Here is a 24,832-nt window from a genome sequence, read left to right on the forward strand (position 1 = left end):
GTCCCTCCCGCCGTTCTAGCCCCACCCCTACGTCGCCACGCCTTCTCCACGCCCCCGAAGCGCACGCCCCGCCCCTCGGCTGTGTCCGCTCGGCCTCGGCGGCGGCCCGCGAAGGTAGGAGCCCGCGCCGCGCGTGCGCGGGGCGGGGACGGGGCGGGTGCGCCCGGCTAAGGAGGCGGGCTGGAGCTGTGTGGGTGTCCTGGGGTCTCTAAGCACCCCGGGCGACCCGGCCGGGCTGGACTGGGCCAGGTCTGGGCGGGAAGGGAACGCACGGGTGGTGCGTACCCACTGGAGTCTTCCCGCCAGGGCCCCGGGGCCTGAGGCCCAGCAGGCTCTCACGGGATGCTCTCACTCCGCTGGGCGCAGCCGTCGAGGACGACGGTCACCCAAAGCCGCGTGTCGCTGCTCACGGCCTCCCGAGTGGCAGGCCGGGCCCCACGTCCCTCACTGGGAGCTCTTTCTCTTTCCTTTAGCCAATCTCTCTCCGTAGTGCACACGAGCAAACTGGGGCCCAGTGCGGTCACTAGGCGGTCTAGCATGGTGAGGACGCAGAAACCTGTCGGAGAGATTTGGGTTTCCAACCCAAGGGTTCTCAGGGTGGGTCCAGCCAGTAGCTCTGGAACTGGCATTTGGAGAGAACTTGCAAACCCAAGCCTGAAGGAATGTCTGTCCCCCCACTCCACATCTGCCCAACCCCCTGGGGACCGGACTTGCCTGGAGAGTTAGGACCTTGGAAATAACCGCTGTCTACTTCAGATTTCCTGTTTTCCTGTTGAGATCACAAATAACTCCAAGAGTAGCAGAGGCTGTGGTTCCCAAACACGCGTTCTCTTCATTTGCCCCCCACCTACCAGGCGCAAGTCCTGCAGATTGAATGGGTCTCGGACTGTAGGAACCCTTAACCCTTCTAGGGGGCACTGCCTGGCCTGGACTCCTGGTACTGGACATGGGTTTACTGGTGTCTTGTGGTCCCTGGCTGTGTGGCATGGCTGAGATTTATGCAACCCCCAGCCAAAGTTAAGGGGATTATTCACCCCACCCCCCATTTAATTTCCTGTTCAGGTTAAATATCCCCCAAATCCTTCATTTAAAACAATTTTTTAGAGCCAGGTGGTGGTGGCACACGCCTTTAATCCCAGCACTCAGGAGGCAGAGGCAGGTGGATCTCTATGAGTTGGAGGTCAGCCTGGTCTACAGAGCGAGTTCCAGGATAGCCAGGGCTACACAGAGAAACTCTGTCTCAAAAAATCCAAAAAGCAAAACAAATCAAAAACCAAGTTTTCAGATATTTATATATACATAAAAAGATTTGGGGGAACAGGACCCAAACCAAAGCAAAATGCACTCGTGCCTCCTACTTCAATATCCATATAGCCTGCAGTAATTTTACACGTTTGGTGTACTGTGGTTAGTCACAGGAAGTTAGGTATGGACCACTTGTGGCATTGACTCAGAACTTTCAGGTTTTCAGATTAGAGATGCTCAGCCTGTTTAGTTGCTCATTGCTCATCTAGGGGTTCATTCATTCATTCATTCATTCCTTCAACAACTGTTTGTAGAGCTTTGGGCCCTGGGCACCGTGGAGGTGCTGATGCACGATGCTCTGGGTAGAGATGGCAATGTAAGCAGTGAATCACTACCAACGAGGACCACTTTAGATGGGGGGGTCCAAGCTAGCTCTCTCAGAAGGTGATGCTGTTGAGCCGAGATCTGATCTCACTGGTGCAAGGTGACCAAGCCTCTGAGGAGGCCTGGCCAAGATTAGCGTTAAGGTAGTCACTTGCTGTCAGAGTTCATTTTTGTTGTTGTGTAGAAATCACAAGACTGGATAGGTTTTTTTTTTTTTTTTTCCCCTCTTTAAGTTTATTTATTTTTATTTTATGTGTATGGGAGTTTGCCTGAGTATATGTATGTGTACTTTGTGTGTGCCTGGTGACCACAGAGGCCAGAAGAGGATGTCAGATCCCTTAGAACTAGAGTTACAGACAGAGCTACCACATGGATGCTAGAAACAGAGCCCAGGTCCCCTGCAAGAGCAGCAAGTGCTCTTAACCACTGAGCCATATCCCCAGCCCTAAGACTGGGTAATTTATAAATGAAAAAGCTCAGTAATTCATGCTGAAAGATAGGAGTTCCATGGGTATCATATCTGGCAAGGAACTCATGCTAACAACGGGGTGGGGAGACAGAATGGGGGGGCAGAGGGGAGGTGCTGAACTCACCCTACAGCAGCCACTTTATAAAAGAAAAAATCCACGGGCTGGAGAGATGGCTCAGGTGTTAAAGGCTAGGCTCACAACCAAAAATATAAGAGTTTGGTTCCCAGCACCCATGGCTGTCTCTCCAGTCACACACACACATTTACATGTATGTGTGCCTCTGCAGTGCATATATGTGTGCATGTGTATTCATATATGTGTGGGTGCACCAGAGGTTGGTGTCAGATGTCTTTCTCCGCCACTTTTCACTTAATATATTGAGGCAGCGTCTTCTGCTGAACCAGAGCTCAGGGATTTGGCTGGTCTAGCTCTCCAGCTTGGTCTGAGGATTCCCTGTCTCTGCCTCCTGAGTGCTTGGATTAGAGGTGGGCAGTCAGGGTTACTATTGCTGTGATGAAACACCATGACCAAAGCAACCTGGGGAGGAAAGGGTTTAGTTTTTATTTGGCTTACACTTCCACATCCACAGTCCATCTCTGAAGGAAGCCAGGACAGGAATTCAAGCAGGAGCTGGTGCAGAGGCCATGGAGAGACGCTACTTACTAGGTTGCTCCTCATGACTCGCTCAACCTGCTTTCTTATAGAACCCAGGACCACCAGACCAGGGATGACCCCACCCACAGTAGGCTGGGCTCTCCCCATCAATCACTAATTGAGAAGATGCCCTATAGATCTTATGGGTATTTTCTCAATTGAGGTTCTCTTCTTTCAGATAACTCTAGCTTGTGTCAAGTTGACCTAAAACTAGTCAGTACAACCACCCTGTATTTACAGAGGTGCCAGGGATCAGAAGTCATGCTTTTGTGGTAAGCACTTTGCCTACTGAAGCACGCCCCCCTTTAGATTTTTTTATTTCATGTGTATGAGTGTTTTGTTTGCATGCATGTCTGCATACCATGTGCATGCCTGGTGCCTGCAGATGCCTGCAGGGACCAGAAGGCATCAGAGTCCCCTGGAGCTGTAGTTAGGTGGGTTCTGAGAATTGAACCTAGGTCTTCTGGAAGAGCAGTGAGTGTTCTTAACCACTGCACCATCTCTTAATGTAGCCCAGTTTGGGTCAAACACGATTCTTCTGCCTTTGCTTCCAAAGTGCTGGGATTACAGACCTGAACCACCACACCTGGCTTTAACCCACACTTGTGATATAAGTAAACTACAGTGTTGAGAAGGCGTAATCCCTCTGACCTAATCCCCTCTTAAAGGTCCCATCACCTCTCAACTCTTATTCTGGGGACCAGATTTTACCATGAGTTTGGGAAGGGACAAACCACGTTAGAACCCCAGCAGGTAATGCTGTAGCAATCAGATTCCTATGATGAATTTGGCCTTCCTTCCTTCCCTTCCCTTCCTTTTTCCTTCCTTCCTTCCTTTCTTCCTTCCTTCCTTCCTTCCTTCCTTCCTTCTTTCTTGCTTCCCTCCCCCTCTCTCCCTCCCTCCCTCCCTCCCTCCCTCCCTCCCTCCCTCCCTTCCTTCCTTCCCTACCTACCTACCTGAGACTTGGAAGGAAGCTGCAGATATCAGGGCAGTGCACACCCACAGAGTTTTTCAGTGCCGTCTCAGGATCCATGGGGAGAATTTTTGGTAGAGCCAAGGGTTGGTATTACCCAGTGTCCGGGGTCTAGCATCCTGCCCCTTTCAATATCTTAGGACACTGTGGGAGACACAGAATATTTCTGTTCCATTCTCCAAGCACATCTGTGATCTCATCCGTGCTCAGTTGAGCATCTAGGGACTAGACATCCTGGCCCAGGGTGATCGAGGTTCTCCTTGGCCAAGTTATGGGTATTACAGCCTGGAGGAGTTCTGTGGAGGCTCTTTGGAAGCAGGGCAGGGCTGAGTGGCAGCTCTCTGCTCATGGGTTTAGTTTTGCTGAAATCTGGATGTTTGCCATAGCAGCTTAGTGGCACTTATCTTCTTGGTCTGGTGTACCTTGTTTCCCGCATTTCCATTTGCAGGACAGATTCCTTAGCTGGGAAGGAGAGATCAGTCTGGATTGATGTACATTTATGTAACACCTGCTGCATCCCTGGGTCTGTCCTGGATACAGTCACAGGCCTTGCCCTTCAGGCATTTTGGGAGGTTGCTTGGTCTAAGTGGGGTGAGCTTTAGGCTCACACTTCTGCACAGTGTGTCACCTTGAATAGATGAGACCCCATCCCCACCCCTCTGAGCCTTGTTTTGCTCATCTGGAAATGGGCTGATGTGAGGATTTGATGAGTTCAAGTGGACCTGTCCTAGAACTGAGGGACCTGGAGAGCAGGAGATGGCAGATGGTGGTAATGTGAGCTGTGAGCTCCCCGCCATGCCTTGTGTGTTCTGAAGCACTCCCTGCTTTGAGTACTCTTTAATCCCTACAGCGACCCTCTTCCTGTTTATAGAGGAGGAAACAGTCTAGAAGAGGTCATTTGTCCAGGGCCATACTGCTAACATGTGGCGCCAGCAACTCGAGGCTCTAACTGGTGTGCCACACAGCCTCCTTGCTGCAGGGAGGGAAACTGCCTCAGACTCAGGCCCAGGGACTGTGCGTGTTGAATTTTCCAATGGTTGAAAACAGTGTTTACCCAGTTTACCAGTGTTAATGGTGTGAACTGGCGCCCTGTTGTGTGCTGCTGTTGGGCAGACGTTTTGCTCCAGACAGCTCAAGAGGCGAGCACTAATAGTATCAGCTGTTACCCAGGAGGATGCTGGGACACAGCGCGGGGGGCGGGGGCTTGGAGGGGCTCAGTTCCTAGTGTTGTCTGAGCCCCTGCTCTCTTTGCTTCTAGCTTATAGTGCACAAACATCTGCCCAGCAGGCTGCGAATGTGTTCTGAGCAAGCCTTGTGAGCCCGTTCCGGGTCACAGCAGATGCTCTATAGACTGGGGACTCTGGCCTTTCCTGCCTCCAGCAGCTGGGCTTGGAAGGCTCCAGAACCACAGCCTGGGGAGGGTGGAGGGTGGAGGGGGATGCTGTTCCCTTTCTTCCCATCTTCCGTTCACGTTTCCCTCTTTGCCCTCCTTTGCGCTCTTCTTGCCTCTGTGCTGGCTGGTTCCCAGGGCTGCTTCTGCCCACTCCTCTTCTCATGTATCTCTGCTTCCCTCTGCCCTTCCTCCTCCTCTCCCATCTGAGCACCTCCCCACCCCCTGCATGGTCACGTGAGGGCACCGCCGGATTTAAGCTTAATCTGCTGGGCACTTAGCCCAGCAGCCTGGCGTTGTTAGTGTGTTAGCGCGTTGGTGCATGTAGCTGATCTGGTTTTGGTACTTTGGGGAGGGGGGCTGTGGGGTGCCCACAGACCCCCCTCCATGAACCTAGGGCTGGCAGAATCCTTGCAGCCCCAGCTGGCCTTGGAGATTGTGATCCAGGTGGGTCCTGAGGGCTGTGTCTACCCTGTCCAGGGCAGGGCAGAGGATAACCGACCTAATAGGAGCAGTGAGGTTGGTGAGCGGAGGGAGGTGGGGGCTGGCTTACAGGAGCCACAGCTTGCAGCTCTTGGGGCCACACGGGCCAACTGCTAGGACTCCCTAATTCCAGTGCACAGTAGTGGGGGAAGGGCCCCTCATGGACTTTAGGGATTACTGGCTTCTGGCACAGCAAAATCCTCGGGAGGATCTGGACTGGAGCCCCCACAGCCCATCCTGCCTCCAGTGTGGTGCCTGAGTTACCGCGGGCTTGGTTCCCTTCTCGAGCCTTCAGGTCCTGCCTGGAGCACAGACCTAGGAGAGACTCGTAGGGAGTCTTTGCACTTTACCCTTCAGGCATCAGCTTCATCTTCTGAGTTCTCTAGACTCCGGCCTCAGGACTTGCCCAACCCTCAGGCCAGGAAGCCAGGGGTCTAGGGTCCCTGAAAACGCTCTCCTTCCACAGATACTGGAGAGCTGTGTCCTGAGACCAGACCAAGAAAAGAGCCTGAGTGTGCAGAGCCCAGCCCAGGACTCCCAGGGTGCCAGCCTACCAATCTGTATCAGGGAGGTCATCACCCGCAACCTCTCTCAGCCTGAGAACCCAGGTGCCACCTGCCACCCTGCCAAGGGTCCTTTCTCCTCACTTTTCTCCTCAGCAGCAATAGATACAGATAGTGCTCTGTGTGTGTGTGTGTGTGTGTGTGTGTGTGTGTGTGAGAGAGAGAGAGAGAGAGAGAGAGAGAAAGAGAGAGAGAGAGAGAGATCTATACACATGTGTGCAGATGTGTTTCCTGTGAGCACAAGGACATCAAAGGAGGACAAGGGTTCCTGCAGGATTGCTCTTCACCTATTCCATTACAGCAGGGTCTCTCACTCATCCTTGAGCTGGGCTGGCAGCCAGCAAGTCCTGCTGATTTGCCTGTCTCTTCCCTGAATAGCTCTTGGGTTACAGGTACCTGAGGGGCCATGCCCAGCTTTGTACATGGGTGCTGGGATTTGAACTTAGATGCTCAATCTTGTGTGGCAAGTGCTCTTATTCATTGAGCCGGATCCCCAGGCCCATCTCTACTTCTTGAATACACATAAGGAGACAGGCACAGCTCTGTGATGCGTGGATCTACTTTACTGAGAAGGAAATGGAGGCTGAGATCCAATTTGCCCAAACTTATTTTATTTATTCCCCATGTGGCACAGCTAGAGAAGAAGGCGGGCAAACCCTCTCTGCTCCCTGCTTCAGATTTGAACACCAAATTCTGCATTTCCTCCCAGGGATGGTGTGAGCTGTCTGAGACTGAGATTACGTGGGGAGGCAGCTCGGTTCAGACCAGGCTCCTGCAAAGGCCTGATGGCCGCAGTGCCTCCTGGATGTGGCATGCGTGACCAGGTTATGCAGCCTGCCTGAGTGCCTGGTCATGAGGTCAGCTGGTTAGTTGGTGGTGTGGAGCGCTGGCAGCTGTGTTCTGTTGGTGCTTTTCTGAATCGCTGCTACAATCTGGTTCAGTTTCCAGATCAGGGCTGGGCGGTCTCTTTGAGTGGACCAGGGATGCTGGACTGCAGAGTCGGGGAGACTTAACAAACCCCCCACCCAAGGCTAGAAGGCCTGCAGTATGTGTCCATGTTTTTCAGGGTCAGAGTAGAGCCCACAGGGGAGGGGGATGGGTTTCTCCTCTGGCCTTTCCTCTCCTCTCCTTCCTCTTCCCAAGCTAACCTCTAGTATCTTAAGCCCTGGTTATGAGAGAACTGGTCATGATGGTGCTTGTCTAAAATCTCAGCACTCGAGGGGCAGAGGGAGAGGATCATGGGTTCTATGCCAGCCTAGGCTACCTTGCCTCACAGAAAACAAGGGAACAAAGCAAAGTTATAAAGAAGCCCTGACTTTGAGTAAGGCTTGATCGCTTTCCTGGCCTGGTCTGATTACTGTTCCACCCATTTAACAGATGAGTAAAATTGAGGCCCCAAGGAGACTAGTCCTCAGAAAAGGAGGATTCAGAGCTTCGTGTCCCGGGGTGGGTGGGTACAGAAAGATGTTCTCTTGACTCCTAGCTAGAGCCTCCCTCCTGCATGTTCTGGGGATGTGGCCACACTGGCTGTGGTTGTTTCTACACAACTCTAGTTCTTGGCCTCTCTTTCAAGCCTTCTTGTTCCTTGGCTCTCTTGGTCCTCAGGTGCTGCAGCCACACACACCCAGGGTCCTCCCAGGGCCCCGGCCCATCATCTTCTCGCAGGAACGAGTAGGACACCTGTTTGGGTGGTGTGCCCTTCTGCACTAGACGGAAATCAGCCTCAGCTCTTTGTCCCTTGCCAGCCCCTCCCCAGGTCCCAGAGATGGCTTCGCTGCTGTCGCTGCAGGAGGAGAACCAGCTGCTGCAGCAGGAGCTGTCCCGTGTGGAGGACCTGCTGGCCCAGAGCCGTGCCGAGCGTGATGAGCTTGCTATCAAGTACAATGCCGTCAGTGAGAGGGTGGGTGCTGCTGGGGCCCGGCGTGGGTGGGGTAGGGAGATGTCCTGACCAGGCCCACTGACAGTGTGAGGATGGGCACCAAGTTCAGACTGCAACTCTGCCAGCTGGAATGGCCTTGAGCTCATGTGACCTTGGGGAGTTGCTGGTGGTGGAAGATTGAGAAGAGTTGGGTGAAGGATGGAGTGTGTACGCAGATAATGGTTATAATAGTAGCTACCATTGGCCGAGCGTGGTGGCGCACGCCTTTAGTCCCAGCACTGAGGTGGCAGAGGCAGGCAGATGTCTGTGAGTGTGAGGCCAGCCTGGTCTACTAGAGCAAGTTCCAGGAGAGTCAGAGCTACACAGAGAAACCCTGTCTTGGAAAACAAAAAACAAAAAGGCAGCTACCATTCATAGAATGCATACTACGTGCCAGAAATATCCTGGGTCCTTTCTATTTACTGTACCAAAGTCTGTACCGTTATTGTACCCATTTAACCAAGGGGAAAATAGAGGCTCAGAGAGAGAAAGCACCACGCCTTGTGTCACACAGCCAGTTAAGACAAGACTCCTGGTGTCCTGGCTCCCAGGCCAGGACTGTCTATTGCCTTTGTTTTGGGGGTGTGCAGAGGGCCTGCTGGCTCCTATAGCGTCCACTGGTGGGAGGCCCTGCCTGTATGGAGCCCTGTGTATTGTCTTGTGTGTGTTTCTGTACACCCTCTGGCTGTGGAGCATGTCCTGGTACTGCCTGCTCAGACAAGCCTCTGACTTGTTGGGGCTTGCCAAGGAGCAGAGTGGGGACCCCATGGTGGTTCCCTAGCTTTGAGGACACTCAAGAATTCATTTCTTGGGGTCTGCAGGGGGTGCAGAGACAGGGTGGCAGGAGTCCTGGGTTGGTACTGTTGATGGGCCAGAATCAGCCTCCTGCTAGTTAGACCCTTCTTGGCCCAGAACACAGTGCCAGTCCCCTGGGGACTACCTCTTAGGTGCCAACTTCAGCAACTGAAGCTCACACTGCCCCCAATTGACAAGGAAGGGAAGGAGAGGTGTGGGGTGGCAGGTCCCTTCTCTTCTGGGACATAGCTGCTGGGGGGTCTGCAGTGGGGGCTGAGGGGCTGTACCCATCTAGACCTTCCCTCATATATTGGCACAAATTGCCTGGGCTTTTAATTGTTCTGTGTCTGAGAGAGTTTGGGTGAGACCCCACACGGAGGCAGAAATTGGATGAAAATGACCTTGAAGGCCTTTCCTGGAGTGTGGGGGGGTCCACAGAGAGCATAAGAACCCAGTGATCACCTTATTACAGATGGAGAAACTGAGGTCCACAGAAAAGCACTCTAGGCCCAAGGTCGGTGGTGAAGCTGGACAGAGACCCCTGGTCCAGGGCTGTGGTTGTATGATACATCGGTTGATACTCTCTTCAACCTGGGCCTGCCGGTGACAGGTGCCCTGTGGCCACACTGGCATGGTGGACTAGGTCGGGGCAGCTAGTGAAGTTGTTCTCATCCTTCAAATCCAACATCCCCCTGGGACAGGGAGTGGGACAAGAGTCAGGATTCATGCTCTGCTCATTGGATGTCCTGTAGAGAAACTGAGGCAGGACTCCCAGAGGCCACCTCCCAAGTAATAGTATACCTCAGTATCCCCAAGAAACAGGGGTAGGGTGAGGTAGGTGGGAAAGAGGCAGTGGCATTATTATTCCTTGGCTCTAGGGAACAGATTCCCTGGGTTCCCCCAGTGTCCATGGCAACCTGGGCTTAGAGAGTTTAATGGGGCAGCAGAGCAGCAGTTGCTAAGGAGACAGCAAACTACTTTCATCCATTCTTATGGCAGCCTCCTTTCCATTGGAATTGCAAATCACATCGAAAGGCTCTTTTGTGAAGGGCAGAGGCTGTGGAGAGAGGTGAGGTATGGCCTGCAGTAGCCTGGCACTGAGCATGGGGAAACGGGTGGAGTCCCTAGGAACCGGCCAAAACCCTTCCCCACCACAGAAGCTGGCAGCGCTGGGGTCACATGAATGTGCAAAGCACACACAGTGCAGGCCACAAATAGACCCCACCTAGAACACAACACAGAAACAAACCCACCCTGTGGATGCACTCAGACTCACAGACTATAGGTAGCCAGACACCACACAGCCCTGCCCTGGCACAGAGCAACACTCTGGTGAGCAATCACAGCACCTCTGCATCCAGTAACCAACTGCACAGTGCACTATATGCATCTCCTGGCTGGACACAGACAGCAGAAAGGACAGAAGCCAGCAAGAGCCATCATCTGTCAGCCCTCAAAGGCACTCACACGTGCACAGTGCAGTCATTACCATTAACCGTGACCCAAGGGGCCCAGACTCTCTTCCCCAGGCCCCCAGTTCACGTCATACCACACCTCCCTGGCATACACAGCCACACAAGCACGTGTCCTGGTACATACAGATGGACATCATGTGTGCACCACCCCTGTGGTCCATAGCCACCTCATCCTGGATCATGAGAAGGCCCGGACACAAATGTCAGCACACACCCAGTGCATCCAAGGCATGCAGGGTCCCATGTGGAGACATGGCTAACCACCCCCCACTCTCTGAGGCACACTCACCGATGCACGGCGCACACGTATCTCAGGGCTGTGTGACAGATGTCGATACTGTCCACTTCTCTTCTTGCTTGGGGCTCTCTGTGGACATTTGCCACAGACTCAGAAAGTTCCTGTTGCCGCTCCCTTAAGCAGTCTGTGCTGTGTTCTTCAACCCCTCCCTGTTGGTGTCATCCCAATCAGCACAGTCACCCTACCCACCACCACTGCTGAGGGTGACACTCAGAGCATCTACCAGGTACACTGGCCTAGTACAGACCTGGAGGGCTACTGACCTGGCCTGAACCCCAGGTTAGTGTGGGTAAGAAAAGCCTGGGTGCTTGGGAGGTGGATGGTAAGTGTGGTGGCATCAGTCAGCTAGGCTGGGGATCATCCATTGGCTGTCCTCAGTCCCTGTATGTGCTCCTGACCCTAAGTCTGCTCATCTTCAGTCCTTTCTCCCTCAGCCCCTTCCCTGACAGCCAGAAGCTGAGGGAAGAGTACCCAGGAAGAGTACCCAGGACTATCCGGCACCCGAACAGGGGGGTTGAGAGGGCTAGTGGACAGGCCTCCTCTGTGTACCCATGGGGTCTGAGGGTGGCACACTGCACATACCTAGAGTGGAGGAAGCTGGACAGGGGAGGGTCCTGTGAGGTGAGGGAGAGGTGGGGTTAGGGAGGCAAAGCAGTGCTAGATGGGTGCATACATATCTTAAGGTGTGTTTATTGGAAGCTCATGTGTCACCCTGGGACACTGGAGACTGCCTTTGTGCATTATGTGTGCTCTCTGTGAGCTCAGATCTTATGCATACTGACCCCTCTGTTCTGAACAGATTCACTATGCACTCATGTTAGTTCACTGATCTTAAATAGTCCCCGAGTATGAGCCAGGGGCACCCCACAGCCAATGTCCTAGGTATTCAAATCCAAAGGGAACAAAAATCCAGGCTTTCCTGAGCCTGCCTTGGGGAAGGGAGACGGGTGGGGAGACATGGCAGCAGACTGAGGCATAAACCATAGTGGGGTGGACTCGTGTTCTGAAAGAGTGGCAGAGAATGCACGCAGCAGACTGGTACTTAAGCAGTCTGCCTCCAGGGCATGCGTTTGCAGACATGTGGTGGTAGGCTTACCTGCACATGCCTGTCTCTTCTCTGTGCCTATGCTTGCCTGTCTGTGTGCCTATACCTGCTCTATCTGCATGCCCATGCCCACCCCACATATATTCCCATGCCTGTGCCTGTCCCATGTGTCCAAGTATATCTCATCTATGTGTCCATTCCTGCCCCGTGTGTCCAAGCATGTCTCATCTGTGTGTCCATGCCCACCCCACATATATTCCCAGGCATTGTGTGCCTGTACCTGCCCTGTGTCCAAGCATGTCCCATCTGTGTGCCCACACCAGCCCATGCCTGCCCTGTGTGCCCAAGCTGTCCCATCTGTGTGCCCATGCCCACCCCACATATATTCCCAGGCATTGTGTGCCTGTACCTGCCCTGTGTGTTCAAGTATGTCCCATCTGGGTGCCCACACTAGCCCATGCCTGCCCTGTGTGCCCAAGCATGTCCCATCTGTGTGCCATGCTCTGTAAGCCTATGCATTGCCCTGTCTTTGTGTCCATGCCTGGTTCAGCTGTATGCTCATGTGTCATACACATGTGCACTGCATCCTGGGCCTACCTGCCTGTGACTGCTCCTTGGAGTGCTATCAGCTTGCAAGGCATTGTGGGTCTGAGCCCAGGCTGATGTCTCCTGAAGAGGCCTGGGCCTGCTTGAAGCACAGGACTCTCACCCAGGGCCCTTCCCTGCAGCTGGAGCAGGCTGTGCGGCTGGAGACTGGGGAGCTGGAGGTGCAGGAGCCCAAGGGGCTGGTGCGGCAGAGCGTGGAGCTGCGGAGGCAGCTGCAGGAGGAGCAGGCCTCCTACCGGCGCAAGCTGCAGGCCTACCAGGAGGGCCAGCAGCGGCAAGCCCAGCTAGTGCAGCGGCTGCAGGCCAAGGTCAGGGCTGCCCGCCCCCATCCCTGCCTCACTCTGCTTCACTCAGCCCTCACTCCTGGCCTCACACCGCTTCCTGCACATTGCCAGATTCTGCAGTACAAGAAACAGTGCTCAGAGCTGGAGAAGCAGTTGCTGGAGAAGTCCACCGAGCTGGAGCAGCAGCACCTGAGGGTGGGTGCCAGGGTGGGGCAGGCACAGGCCTCCCTCCTCCTGCCTGTCCTGACTCCTCTCTTCCTCACCTAGGACACAGAACACAGTCAGGACCTGGACAGCGCCCTTCTGCGTCTGGAGGAGGAGCAGCAGAGGTGAGGGTGTGGCACAGCCAGTGGGTGGCCTCCTGGACAAGTGAGCAAGTGCTCACCGACCCCCATCTGGCTCTCCCAGAAGTGCCAGCCTGGCCCAAGTGAATGCCATGCTGAGAGAGCAGCTGGACCAGGCAAACTTGGCCAACCAGACTCTGAGTGAGGACATTCGCAAGGTGACCAGTGACTGGACCCGCAGCTGCAAGGAGCTGGAGCAGAGGGAGGCAGCATGGAGGCGCGAGGAAGAGGTAAGTGGGGTGCCAGTGGGATAGCATGACAGTGGGGGGACCCTGCAGAGGGTTGGATCAAGTCTGGAGAGGGACAGGGAACCTGACCATGTGAGCACAGTAGCAGTGGTCACGGTCATCAAGAGAGAACTGGCCTTGGTTACGTAAGCCCTGGGCCAGGTTCTCAGTTTCTTCTATTCCTCATGATGAGGTGCTGTCATTGAGTCCTGTAGAAAGTTAAGTGACCAGTCCATGGTCATGGTCACACCCTGCCAGCTGGGAGGCCAATCTAGGTCCGTTGGGGAAACACAGACCCTTCTGTAGGTCAGCTGGCAGGGCACTGGGGCAGGAATGCAGCCGTGGTCCCCAGAGCCCCATGTGTCTGTCTCCACAGTCCTTCAACACCTACTTCAGCAGAGAGCACAGCCGTCTGCTCCTCCTCTGGAGGCAGGTCATGGGGCTCCGACGGCTGGTCAGTGAGGTGAAGATGGGCACGGAGAGGTGAGGCCTGGCTGCTGGGGAGCATGGGGTGCACCCTTCCATGGGCTGCCTCTGGGGATGGGAAGGCAGCTTGCAGGAAGAGAGGCAGTCAGCTTTGCTGGGGCTCAGCTGGACTGTGCTCTTCCTACGATATTTAATCTTGTATTCAGTGCCCCTCTGAGGCATCAAAGATCAGAGAGGCTGAGTGAGCATCTCAGATCACACAGCAGAGAGCTGTCTGTGTACTCACTTTCCTCTGGCTGCCAGCACACAGATAATGACCCAGAGACTTACTATTAACTATGAAAGTGTGGCCTTTAGCTTAGGCTTGTCCCACTAGCTCTTATAACTTAATTTAACCTGTTTCTTCTAATCTACATTCTGCCAAGTGGCTCAGTTACCTCTCCTCTATACTGTACGCCCAACTTCTTCAATCTCTAGCTGTGTCTTTCTCACGCCTAGATTCATCCCGAGATCCTTTCTCTGCCCTGTTCTCTCCTGCCTAGCTATTGGCCACTCAGCTGTTTATTAAACCAGCTACAACGACACATCTTCACACAGTGTAAACAAATAGTCTGCAACACAGCTGAGTTTGGATTTGAAGCCTGCCTTCCTCTTTGTCTTTACAATTTGTTTTAATCAGGAGCTGTAGATATTCACAAAATGTGATTTAAAATTTTTTTGGACAGCATTTCACTGTGTAGCTCTGGCTAGCCTCCAATTCAGAGATCCACCTGCTCTGCCTCCTGAGTTCTGGGATTAAAGGTGTGCGTTACCATGCTCAGCAGATTTTTAAATTTTTGAATCTTTTTTCTTTCTTTTTCTTTTTGGTTTTTCGAGACAGGGTTTCTCTGTGTAGTTTTGTGCTTTTCCTGGAACTCCCTCTGTAGCCCAGGCTGGCCTCGAACTCACAGAGATCTGCCTGCCTCTGCCTCCCGAGTGCTGGGATTAAAGGCGTGTGCCATTTTTTGTAATTTTTTTTTTTTTCCGGAGCTGAGGACCAAAGCCAGGGCCTTGCACTTGCTAGGCAAGTGCTCTCCCACTGAGCTAAATCCCCAACCCCATTTTTTCTTTCTTAGAGTCGTTTGTGTTCTAGGCTATCCTGGAACTCACTGTACAGGATGATGGCTTTGAACTTTGACCCTCCTGTTTCCATTGGTGTGCTGGAGTTACAGGCGTGTGCTACCATGCCAAGTGTATGTGTTGCTGGGGACTGAAGCCAGGATTTGGCATTTGTTAGGCAAGCACTCTATCTACTGAGCCATGGTCCCAGCCCAGGACTTGGAGCTTTTTCTTCCAAGTGCTGGGAATACAGGTCTGCGTCACACACCATACCTGTCTAAACTTTTTTCTTCCCTTAAGCCTCTTGTTCAGGGACCAGCCCGCTGTCCTCAGGGATTCCTGTAGTCTAGCTTTTGCTGCCTCCTGTGTGCATGAGCCTGCACACATCCACGGCTAGAGCTGCAGATTGCTTTTTCCTTGGCAAGACTCAGACCCCAGCAGTGCAGTGTTCCCCCACAGGAGGCCCCTGGGCCTGGGGCAGGTATCTGCAGCCTGTGATGGTGTTTCTGGCCCAATGCCAGGCTGCAAACTGCATCAGAAGTGTTTGATACTATGCTTGACCTACTGTGTGTTACCTACAACCTATGAGACACTCCCACGCCCCCTGCTGTTGGATCTCAGCATTGCACTTCAGAGTGAGTGAGCAAGCCCACGTTGGGGTTTTAAAGTGGACCTTGTTTTTAATTTGAGAAAGGATCTCATTATATAGCCCTGTGTCGCCTCGAGCTTGAACCGTAGACTAGGCTGGTCTCACACTCACAGAGAGTCCTTTTGCCTCCGACTCCCAAATTCTGTGATTAAAGGCATGTACCACTAGCCGAGTGGTGGTGGTGGTGGTGGGGGGGGGGGGCAACAGCGGCGGCGCGGGCCTTTAGTCTCAACACTCAGGAGGCAGAGTCTTTTGGGCATATACTCTGTGTATAATCTCATCTTTGCTTCTTCTCCATTTTGCTTCTACATTGTGTGTGTGTGTGTGTGTGTGTGTGTGTGTGTGTGTGTGTGTGTGTGTGTGCACATGTGTGGTAGCCAAGAACAACTTTTGGGAGTCAGCTCTCCTTCCACCATGTAGGTCACCGAGATCAAACCCAGGTCATCAGGCTTTGCAGCAGGCACCTTTACCTCTAAGCCATTTCAGTCCCTAACACCTGGTTTTGGAGGCGAGATCTCAGCCTGGATGCTGTCCTGCTTTGGTCTCCTGAGAACTTTGTACTTCTGTCTGACTCAACTTGGCTGTTTTTTGTTGTGTTGTTTTTGTTGTTGTTGTTGAAGACAGGGTTTCTCTGTGTAAACAGCCCTGGCTTTCCTGGAACTCACTCTGTAAAGCACGCTGGTCTTGAACTCACAGAGATCCGCCTGCCTCGGCCTCCCGGGTGCTGGGATTAAAGGTGTGCACCACCACTGCTCATCTAACTTTGCTGTTCTTGAAGAATCCTGCCTCATCTGATGATTTTCCTGGGAGGTGCACACATCAGGAGTAGCTTCCCCATTGGTTTTTCTTGGCTGTAGGATCCACTGACTGGACCTGCCATCATTTATTTAATAGTGATCTTCCTTTTCATGGATGTTTTGGTATCTCCGGGATTTCCACACATGCTATGCTACCATTAGTCATCTGTCACTGCCTTGTGCTGAGCCTGTCTGGAAGATGCATTCTTAGATGCAAAGGGCCCGGGTGTTCATACCTTTCAGGGATTTCCCTAACTGCCCTCCCCTGTGGCTCTGCCCACTTGTCCTTCATCAGCTGTATAGGGGACAGCCAGTTTCTCCACAGCCTCACCCATGTTGGGCATAATGTGACTTTATTTCCATAATCTGATAGTGACAGATGATGTTACAGTATAGTTTTGATTTGTCCTTAGGGACCATCCCACACCCCCTTACTCTGCTTTCTCTCAGAGACCTACTGCAGCTGGGAGGGGAGTTAGTCCGGACATCCCGGGCTGTCCAGGAGGTGGGCCTGGGACTGAGTGCCAGCCTGCAGCGGGCTGAGAGCCGGGCTGAGGCGGCTCTGGAGAAGCAAACGCTGCTGCAGGCCCAGCTGGAGGAGCAGCTACGGGCCAAGCTGCTCCGGGAGAAGGACCTGGCCCAGCTGCAGGTGCAGAGTGACCTGGACAAGGCTGACCTTAGTGCCAGGTGGGTGGCAGCAGGCTCATCTATGGCCAACTCCCCTGCAGAGGGGTCACCTGGGGACTCAGAGGGGAGTGTGGTCACCAGGGCTGGGCCCTTCCCCAGGTGAGTCTGGCTGGACTTCCCAGGCACCGTGTTTGAGGTTCAGAGGACTGGGGTCTAGACGTACTGCAGGGCCACATGGTTCAACCTCTGATGACATGTATGACCTCAACTCCTGCCTCCCGAGTGAGTCCCCACTGCTCTCTCATGAGATTCAGCCAGCAGTAACCTCATTCCCATTTTATAGCTGGGAAATCAGAGGCCCTCAGGTGATAAGTGACTTACTCCAGGTCCCATACCTGGAGAGGTGGATCCTAGGGTCCTTGTTCAGTTTTGGGAAACACAGAGGACATATGCTGGACTTGAGAAGTGGAGGCAGCTCCCCCATTCACCTCTTTGCTCCTTCCTTCAGAGTGACAGAGCTGGCCCTGTCTGTGGAGCACCTTCAGAACCAGAACACAGAGAAGGATCAGGTCAACAGGACCCTTTCTGACAAGTTGGAGGCCCTGGTGAGATGTGGCAGCGTGATGTGGCACCAGCCAAATCCATGGCTACTGGCGGAGGGCCAGGCTGCTCGGGCTGTGTTGAATGTCCCACCCAGAGTGGTGCTGTCCTCACAGTGCATGTCAGGCTTACCACAGTGACATTCACCTCCTCTGTGCCCTTCCACCTCCCTGCAGCAGGCCATTACACAGTTGAGGAAACCAAAGTCGGGGGTCTCCAATCCAGTATGGGGAGTCAGGACTTGGATCCCCTCTTGAGCTCCCAGGGGACCGCCACTGCCTCCCCTCCAGATGCATACCTCCAGGGCACTGCCTGGGCTCCACACCTCCTTTTGGGGCAGGGCTTGGGTTCTTCTTCACTAGGTCATGTGACTGGAACAGGGCACTGTACTTTACTGGGCCTCGTGTTTGGTGAAGGCAGCTGGCCTGTGGGTATAGCCATAACTGCTACCCCAGAGGGGCAGGAAGACGTGACTTCATACTCTGGCAGGACTGTGACCAACCTTTGTTGTCACCAGGAGTCTCTGCGGCTCCAGGAGCAGGCAGCCCTGGACACCGAGGATGGAGAGGGGCTGCAGCAGACGCTGAGGGACCTAGCACAGGTGTGGTTACAGCCCACACAGGGCTGGCCAAACAATTCTGAGCCCCTGCCGCACCCCTTGGGAGCCTGGGATGAACTGGAAGTAGGTGGGGCCTTTCACCTTGGCCGCTGTCCACCTCTGCTGGCTCACCCAGCCTTGCCCCTATGGACAGTGAATGGTAGGCCTTGCCTGGAGGGCTGCATTCTGCCAGAGATGGACTCAGGAAGGCTTCTTGGGAGAAGGGCATGTGGGAAGTGTCACGTTGCCTCGCTTATGCCTGTTACCAGCTAACCTCGACTCCCCTTTTCTCTCTCCCCCCAAGGCTGCCCTATCGGACACAGAGAGTGGTGTCCAGCTCAGCAGCTCAGGGCGCACTGGGGACACCTCTGACGGCAGCCTGCGGGGACTCTCTGGCCCGCGGACCCCAACCCCACCACGGCACTCCTCCCCGGGTCGAGGTCGTTCTCCGCGCCGAGGCCTGTCCCCAGCCTGCTCTGACTCCTCCACGCTCACATTGATCCACTCCGCCCTGCACAAGCGCCAGCTGCAGGTCCAGGTATTAACGGGCCTGAGCATCCCGCAGCCAGGGACCCTGGGGGCGGGACTGGGGCCCTGAAAAAAACGGCTGCTGAGAGAGTTACAGATAGAATCTGAGCCTGGAGTGCCTGGATGGTTGGGAGTGCCTCAGAAAAGGGGCTGGAGCCCTCAGAAAAGGAGATAAAGCCTGGGGCCAGGACCCTAAGACAAGTCTGGGAGTTAGAATCTGAGCCTTGGACAAAGGGAGTTTGGGAACCAGGGTTGTAGGGAGGAAACGAGGGGGCGGGGCCTGGGCCCTCGGTGGGTGGAGTCAGCATCTAGGGGCCGGTGTTCCTGGGCGGTTTTCCATACCGGACCCTGGGGGCGCTAGAGTTGCCCGGTTGGCAGGGAGGTGAGGACACAGGAGTGGAGGGGTGACCTCTGCTGCCTTAGGCATGTCCAATGCTATGGAGTTGTTAGGAGAGAGTGAGTGGGCTCTTCCAGACCCCGTCACCCCCATACTCCAGGACATGCGTGGGCGCTATGAAGCCAGCCAAGACCTGCTGGGCACCGTGCGCAAGCAGCTCAGTGACAGCGAGAGTGAGCGGCGCAGCCTAGAGGAGCAGCTGCTGCGCCTGCAGGACCAGACAGCGGTCACAGCCCGGGCCCAAGAGGATGCCCTGCGTGAGGCCCAGCGCCTGCGCAGTGCCAATGAGCTCCTGAGCAGGTGCGAGGCCTACGGGTCAGCAGGAGGCCTTGGGCCTAGCCAGCCAGGCCTTTCAGCCGGAGGGTCCCTATCATCCAGGTGAAAAAAATTCAGTAAAAATTCAGTTCTTGTTACCCTCGCCACATTGCAAGTGCCTTCATTGCCAAATATGGCTATAGAACATTCTAGAATTTTGCTCTCAAGTGCTGTTCTGAACTGTTTCCTGTTGGTTGGTTGCTCCCGACTGGGAATGAACTTAAGCCTGGTGCATGCCAGAGAAGTACTCTATCACTGAGCTACATCCCAGCCCAACTAGAGATAGTTTTTTGTTAGTTATTATTTGTCTGAGTTTTATTTTTTTGAGACAGAGCCTTACTATGTAGCCCTGGCTGGCTCGGAACTACTATATATTCTGGACTGACCTCAAACTTGGGGCAGTCCTCCTGCCTCAGCGTCTTAAGTGCTGGATTTCGGATGTGAGCTACTAGTTCCTGCTTTTCTTAGAGACTTGTTGGTTTTTGAGACAGTCTCACTATGTAGCTCTGGCTGGCCTGGAACTCCCTCTATAGACCAGGCTGGGCTTACACTCCCAGAGATCCGCCTGCCTCTGCCTTCCTAATGCTGGGATTAAAGGTGTGCGCCACTATGCCCAGCCCTGGTAGAGACTTTTTAAAAGAAGATAATGATGATGTGGATATGTGCACTCCTAGAAGCAGAGTTGTCAACTAGATCCCTGTGGAGCTGAGGTTTGAGGTGACTGCTATGTGAGCCACCCTGGGGGGGTGCTGAGAGATGAGCTAGTCCTGAAAGAGTGTTGTCCTTGATTTTCACTCATGCGCGCGCGCGCATGCGCGCGCGCGCGCGCGCGCACACACACACACACACACACACACACATACACACACACACACACACACACACACGAAAAAAAAACCCGGTGGAGTTCTGGCTTTGCCTTCCATAGTCCTGGCAATATGGAAGCACAGTAGGTGTGCATGTGTGCATTTGTATACCTACTGTGTTCCAGGCTGTGTGGCAAGTGCTGTCTGTGCCCATGTTATCTCAAGTTTATGTGAATCTGTCAGAGCTGTCATCAGCTGGAGAAAGACTTCCCAGACTCATGCTCTGAGTGTGGATGAAGTGGCAGTGTGGCTTAGCTGGGACCAAGCCTTTGATTTCCTTGTGTGGGAAGGAACTGGGTCTTTTAAAGGTTGTGTCCTTGGTGAGAAACCCATTTTGCATTCTGCTGTCTTAATATCATGCCACAAGCTGTTTTTCACCTTGGTATTTAGTATATTTGGGGGTTGCCACTCTGTAATAAAGAGGCGGGCAGCCCTTAGCCTGATCTCCAAACCCCAGCTGACAAGGGAGCCGCCAGCCTCTGCCCTGGACCACCGGAGCTGGGGAAGGTGGCAACTCTCGGCAAGCCTCGGGCATTCCCACTGGCTTCCTCCTTCCTCTGTGGCACACTGGGTACATGCTGCTGCTTTGTGCAGTGTGAAGCTCTGGGATCCAGACAGATCCAGCTCTGTCCAGCTTGCCAGGATTGAGGGTGATAGATGACAGGTGTTTCCTGGCCATGCAGCTTAGAACTGGCACCCAAGATGCCTGTGTGTCCTAGGAGCCTGGCTCTGGCCTGTCCCTCCTGCTGGGGTACTTGCAGGTGACACCAGTATCTTCCCCCATTCCTCTGGGTCTGTAGGGATGCAAAATTGGGAGGAAAGACATTCTCAGTGCTGGGTGATGTGAGATGAGTTAGCTGTGAGAGGCATCAGGGAAGGCTTCCTGGAGGCAGTGTCCTGGAGGACAGAGGATGTGGTCAGAGTAGTCAGTCCAACCACCTTCCCTGGTGGAGAGCAGCCTCAGAAAAGCCCTCTCCTCTCCTTGCTTGTCCTATAGGGAGAAGGGCAGCCTGGCCCACAGCCTGCAGGTGACCCAGCAGCAGGCTGAGGAGCTGCGCCAGGAGCTGGAAAAGCTGCATGCTGCCCAGGAGGAGCTGAGGCGTCAGCACACCCAGTTGGAGGATGAGCAAGAGGACTCGGTGCAGGAGGGCGCCCGGGCCCGAAGAGAGCTGGAGCGCAGGTGGGTCCCTGCTCACCTAGGTTCTTTCCATTGCACCTCTTGGGAATGTGGGCATCATGTTCTCTAGACTGCTTCCTGTTGTCTGGGGGCAACAACATCTTTAGGGGACCCTGAGAAAACCAAGATAATGGTCAATCCTGAGAGAGTTAGCTGTTGTCTGGTCTCCGTGTGATGGGAAAATGTAGGGCTTATCTGTAGTTGTGGCTGGAGTAGTCTGTGAGGCTGGACCATCTCAGTCAGCAGCCTTGAAGTTGTTCTGGATATAAAATTCTGAGGAAACTGCAACAGAGGCACTCTGAGAGGCTGAATCACCTGGGCCACCCGTTTTCACTGGTGTCTGGTCCCCTTGCTCTGTAAATACATGAACTTTCAAAGGAAACATACATATCTATATTAACACAACTGTGACTGGGTATTGTATACAAGCCAGCCAAAGATGATTTTTTTTTGTTTTATGTTTGAGCAAATAAAATATATGTCATCTGTCTTGTAGTTTTTCTAGGTTTATTTCTTTATGTCTATAGCCAAGATTTTCAGGGGGTCTTCCCTGATCAAACCTGACTGCGCCTCTTTAAACTTAAATGAATCCACAGCCTTTAATTTTCTGTGGAAACAAAAGCATAACCTCTTCCCCAAAGCAATACATTTTCTGACTTCCATTTTAAAGTTAAGGCATCCCTAAAGTGTCTAGGCTGGTTTAATTCAGCAGTCCCTTCCATAATCCAGTGCCTCTCAGCCACTGTCATTCCCTGTTCATTAGCATTCAAAAAATTCAGAACTGGGCTGGAGAGATGGCTCAGAGGTTAAGAGCAATGACTGCTCTTCCAGAGATCCTGAGTTCAATTCCCAGCAACCACATGGTGGCTCACAACCATCTGTAATGAGATCTGGTGCCCTCTTCTGGCCTGGAGTCATACATGCTGTTTACATAATAAATAAATAAATTTAAAAAAAAATTCAGAACTAACAAAGCACCACATAAGGTCCAAACTCCCTGTGTTACAATATTTTCCATCCTTATGTGGCTTATTTTTTATGCTATTCTTTTTAAAGACTTTATTAATAATAAACTATTTTTTATGACTTTCTATACCCATTTTTTTCTTTCTTCAGCATCAAAGCACATTTTAAAACATATTATACCTTTTTAGAGGTTTTCTGTGTCTGGGCCTGGCCTTACTAAGCATCTGCACTGTTTTCTGATGGTGTGAGACAAATTAAACTGCTGTGTCAGCCATTAGCATGGCTTAGCTTCGTGCATGGTGCTGGTGCTGCTGGTGCGTGGCACTGGAGGCTGGCTCCAGCCCTCAGGCAGTTTCTGTACACCGAGCCTACCCAAGAGACTGGTCACCAGGAAGCACATTTGACTCTGTGTTCCAAACTTTTTTTTAGCTTTCTCCGGCCTTATGTGGATATACGTGGCTAGATGTTGGGTGCCGTATGTAGACAGACTTTTCTTTTTGGGCCACCAGCTCATGGAGGGGCTAGACAGATGGCTCAGCAGTTGGCTGTTCTTCTAGAGGACCTGGGTTCAATTCCCAGCACCAACATGGCAGCTCAGAACTGTCTGTAACTCCACTTCCAGGGATTCTGACACCCTCACATGGACATACATGCAGGCAAAACACCCATACACATAAAATAATTAAAAAAAAGACACAGAGACTTATTATTAATTATGAAAGTCCAGCCTTAGCTTAAGCTTGTTTCTAACTAGTTCTTATAACTTAAATTAATCCATTTTTTTTAATCTACGTTCTTCCACGCGCTTATTACCTCATCTCCATTATGCCCATCCTGGCTTTTCTGCATGATTGGCAACTCTGCCTTTCTTCTTCCCAGAGCTCTCTCTGTCCAGAAGTCCCTGCTATACCTCCTGCCTAGCTATTGGCCACTTAGCTTCTTATTAAACCAATCACAGTGACACATTCTCACACAGTGTAAAAGGAATATGCCACAACAGTCCTCTGTCCCACAGCCACAGGCAGCTGGAGCAGTTGGAAGTGAAGCGCTCAGGACTGGCTAAGGAGCTGCTGGAGGTACGAGAGGCACTGAGCTGTGCCATACTGCAGAGGGATGTGCTGCAGACAGAGAAGGCAGAGGTGGCCGAGGCGCTGACCAAGGTGAGTCCTGTCAGCTGCACAGCTCATGATTCTTCCACTGGCTACAGGCTGACCCTACTCAGGCTACTGTCTGAGCATGTCACTGACCTCTTCCTCTGGATACAGACTTTTTATTTTATTTTCTATTTATTTATTTATTTTTAATTTTTTTTAAAGATTTATTTATTTATTATGTATACAGAAGAGGGTGCCAGATCTCATTGCAGATGGTTGTGAGCCACCATGTGGGTGCTGGGAATTGAACTCGGGATCTCTGGAAGACCATTCAGTGCTCTTAACCTCTGAGCCATCTCTCCAGCCCCTATTTTTAATTTTTTTTTTTTTTGTTTGTTTTTCAAGACAGGGTTTCTCTGTGTTACCCTGGCTATCCTGGAACTCACTTTGTAGACCAGGCTGGCCTTGAACTCAGAGATCCACCTGCCTCTGCCTCCCAAGTGCTGGAATTAAAGGCATGTGCCACCACCACCCAGCTGACTTTTTATTTTTATCTATTTATTTATTTGTTACTGTGTTTTAAAAAACCCCCGTTCCCCCTCCCCGCCCCCGTGTGTGTGTGAGTGTGTGTGTGTGTGTGTGTGTGTGTGTGTGTGTGTGTGTTGGAGCACAAGTGTGTGCTGTGACAACTGTCTGGAAGTCAAGACAGCCTTGGTGTCCATCCATGCCTTCCACCTTATTTATGGTCGTCACTGTTTCCTGCTGTGTATACTACACTAGCCGGATCTTGACCTCCAGAGGACTCTCCTGTCTGTCCCCCATTTGCTGTAGGAATGCTGGGATTATACTTGTTATACTTCTGCATACAGCTTGTACATGGATTCCGGGGATTTGAACTCATGTTCTTATACTTGAGCAGCAAGAATTTTACCACTGAGCCATCTCCCTAGCCCCACAGGCTGGCTTTTGACCCAGTCCACAGATCCCTGCTTCTTCAGGGGCTCCTTGGACTCGAGCTTGAAGCTCAGGGTCACCTGGTCCTTTCTGTGGAGATGGGTCCTGGGACTGAGGAAGTTGGGGCCATTGTCCTGAGAGTCCTCTGAAGGTGCTTGTCCCACTTCTGGCGACATGATAGCCTTCTAGGCTGCGGTTGGAGACTCTTCTGACCCCTGGCTCTGCCTCTTAGTCCTTTCTTGAGCAGCTCTAGGGTATGAGGTGTCTTTCAGACAGCCTCTCAGTCTGTGGCCATCTTTGATGGGATTGCCTGACTCCCGTCAACCCTTTCTCCTTGGCCCCGACCCTGACCCAGTCGGTAAGGCTCTGCTTCCCTGGATCTCTCCCTGACTTCTGCTTCCCTGTTCCCACTGCAGGCCGAGGCTGGCCGTGCGCAACTAGAGCTCTCCCTGACCAAGTTGAGGGCAGAGGAGGCCTCCCTTCGAGACTCCCTGTCCAAGATGAGTGCCCTCAATGAGAGTCTCGCCCAGGACAAGCTGGAGTTAAACCGCCTCATGGCCCAGGTATACTCTGCACCAGCCACATG

The 24,832-nt window shown here is 52.9% G+C and overlaps 1 protein-coding gene across 4 annotated transcripts in view; it reads left to right on the forward strand.

The window, feature by feature from the left end:
- The first annotated feature begins 15 nt into the window (after nucleotides 1-15).
- Nucleotides 16-24,832, forward strand: part of Crocc (ciliary rootlet coiled-coil, rootletin) — a 44,808-nt gene continuing 19,991 nt past the window's right edge. Inside the window, exons 1-16 of one of the 4 annotated variants that reach the window (XM_052716436.1) lie at nucleotides 25-114; nucleotides 6,066-6,207; nucleotides 7,908-8,062; nucleotides 12,422-12,607; nucleotides 12,695-12,778; nucleotides 12,851-12,912; nucleotides 12,992-13,157; nucleotides 13,531-13,637; nucleotides 16,575-16,811; nucleotides 17,260-17,356; nucleotides 17,869-17,952; nucleotides 18,254-18,487; nucleotides 18,975-19,174; nucleotides 21,053-21,235; nucleotides 23,214-23,358; nucleotides 24,663-24,809. In XM_052716436.1, coding sequence (XP_052572396.1) covers nucleotides 7,928-8,062; nucleotides 12,422-12,607; nucleotides 12,695-12,778; nucleotides 12,851-12,912; nucleotides 12,992-13,157; nucleotides 13,531-13,637; nucleotides 16,575-16,811; nucleotides 17,260-17,356; nucleotides 17,869-17,952; nucleotides 18,254-18,487; nucleotides 18,975-19,174; nucleotides 21,053-21,235; nucleotides 23,214-23,358; nucleotides 24,663-24,809 — 2,067 coding nt within the window. In that variant the 5' untranslated portion in view covers nucleotides 25-114; nucleotides 6,066-6,207; nucleotides 7,908-7,927. Of the gene's footprint in view, nucleotides 115-5,362; nucleotides 5,564-6,065; nucleotides 6,208-7,907; nucleotides 8,063-12,421; nucleotides 12,608-12,694; nucleotides 12,779-12,850; nucleotides 12,913-12,991; nucleotides 13,158-13,530; nucleotides 13,638-16,574; nucleotides 16,812-17,259; nucleotides 17,357-17,868; nucleotides 17,953-18,253; nucleotides 18,488-18,974; nucleotides 19,175-21,052; nucleotides 21,236-23,213; nucleotides 23,359-24,662; nucleotides 24,810-24,832 lie in introns of those variants that run through there. The other 3 variants (XM_052716437.1, XM_052716440.1, XM_052716438.1) reach the window with 3 other exon arrangements.

The sequence above is a fragment of the Peromyscus californicus genome, unplaced genomic scaffold, assembly GCF_007827085.1.
Source record: "Peromyscus californicus insignis strain IS unplaced genomic scaffold, ASM782708v3 Scaffold_5__1_contigs__length_169319896, whole genome shotgun sequence".
Lineage (NCBI taxonomy): Eukaryota > Metazoa > Chordata > Mammalia > Rodentia > Cricetidae > Peromyscus > Peromyscus californicus.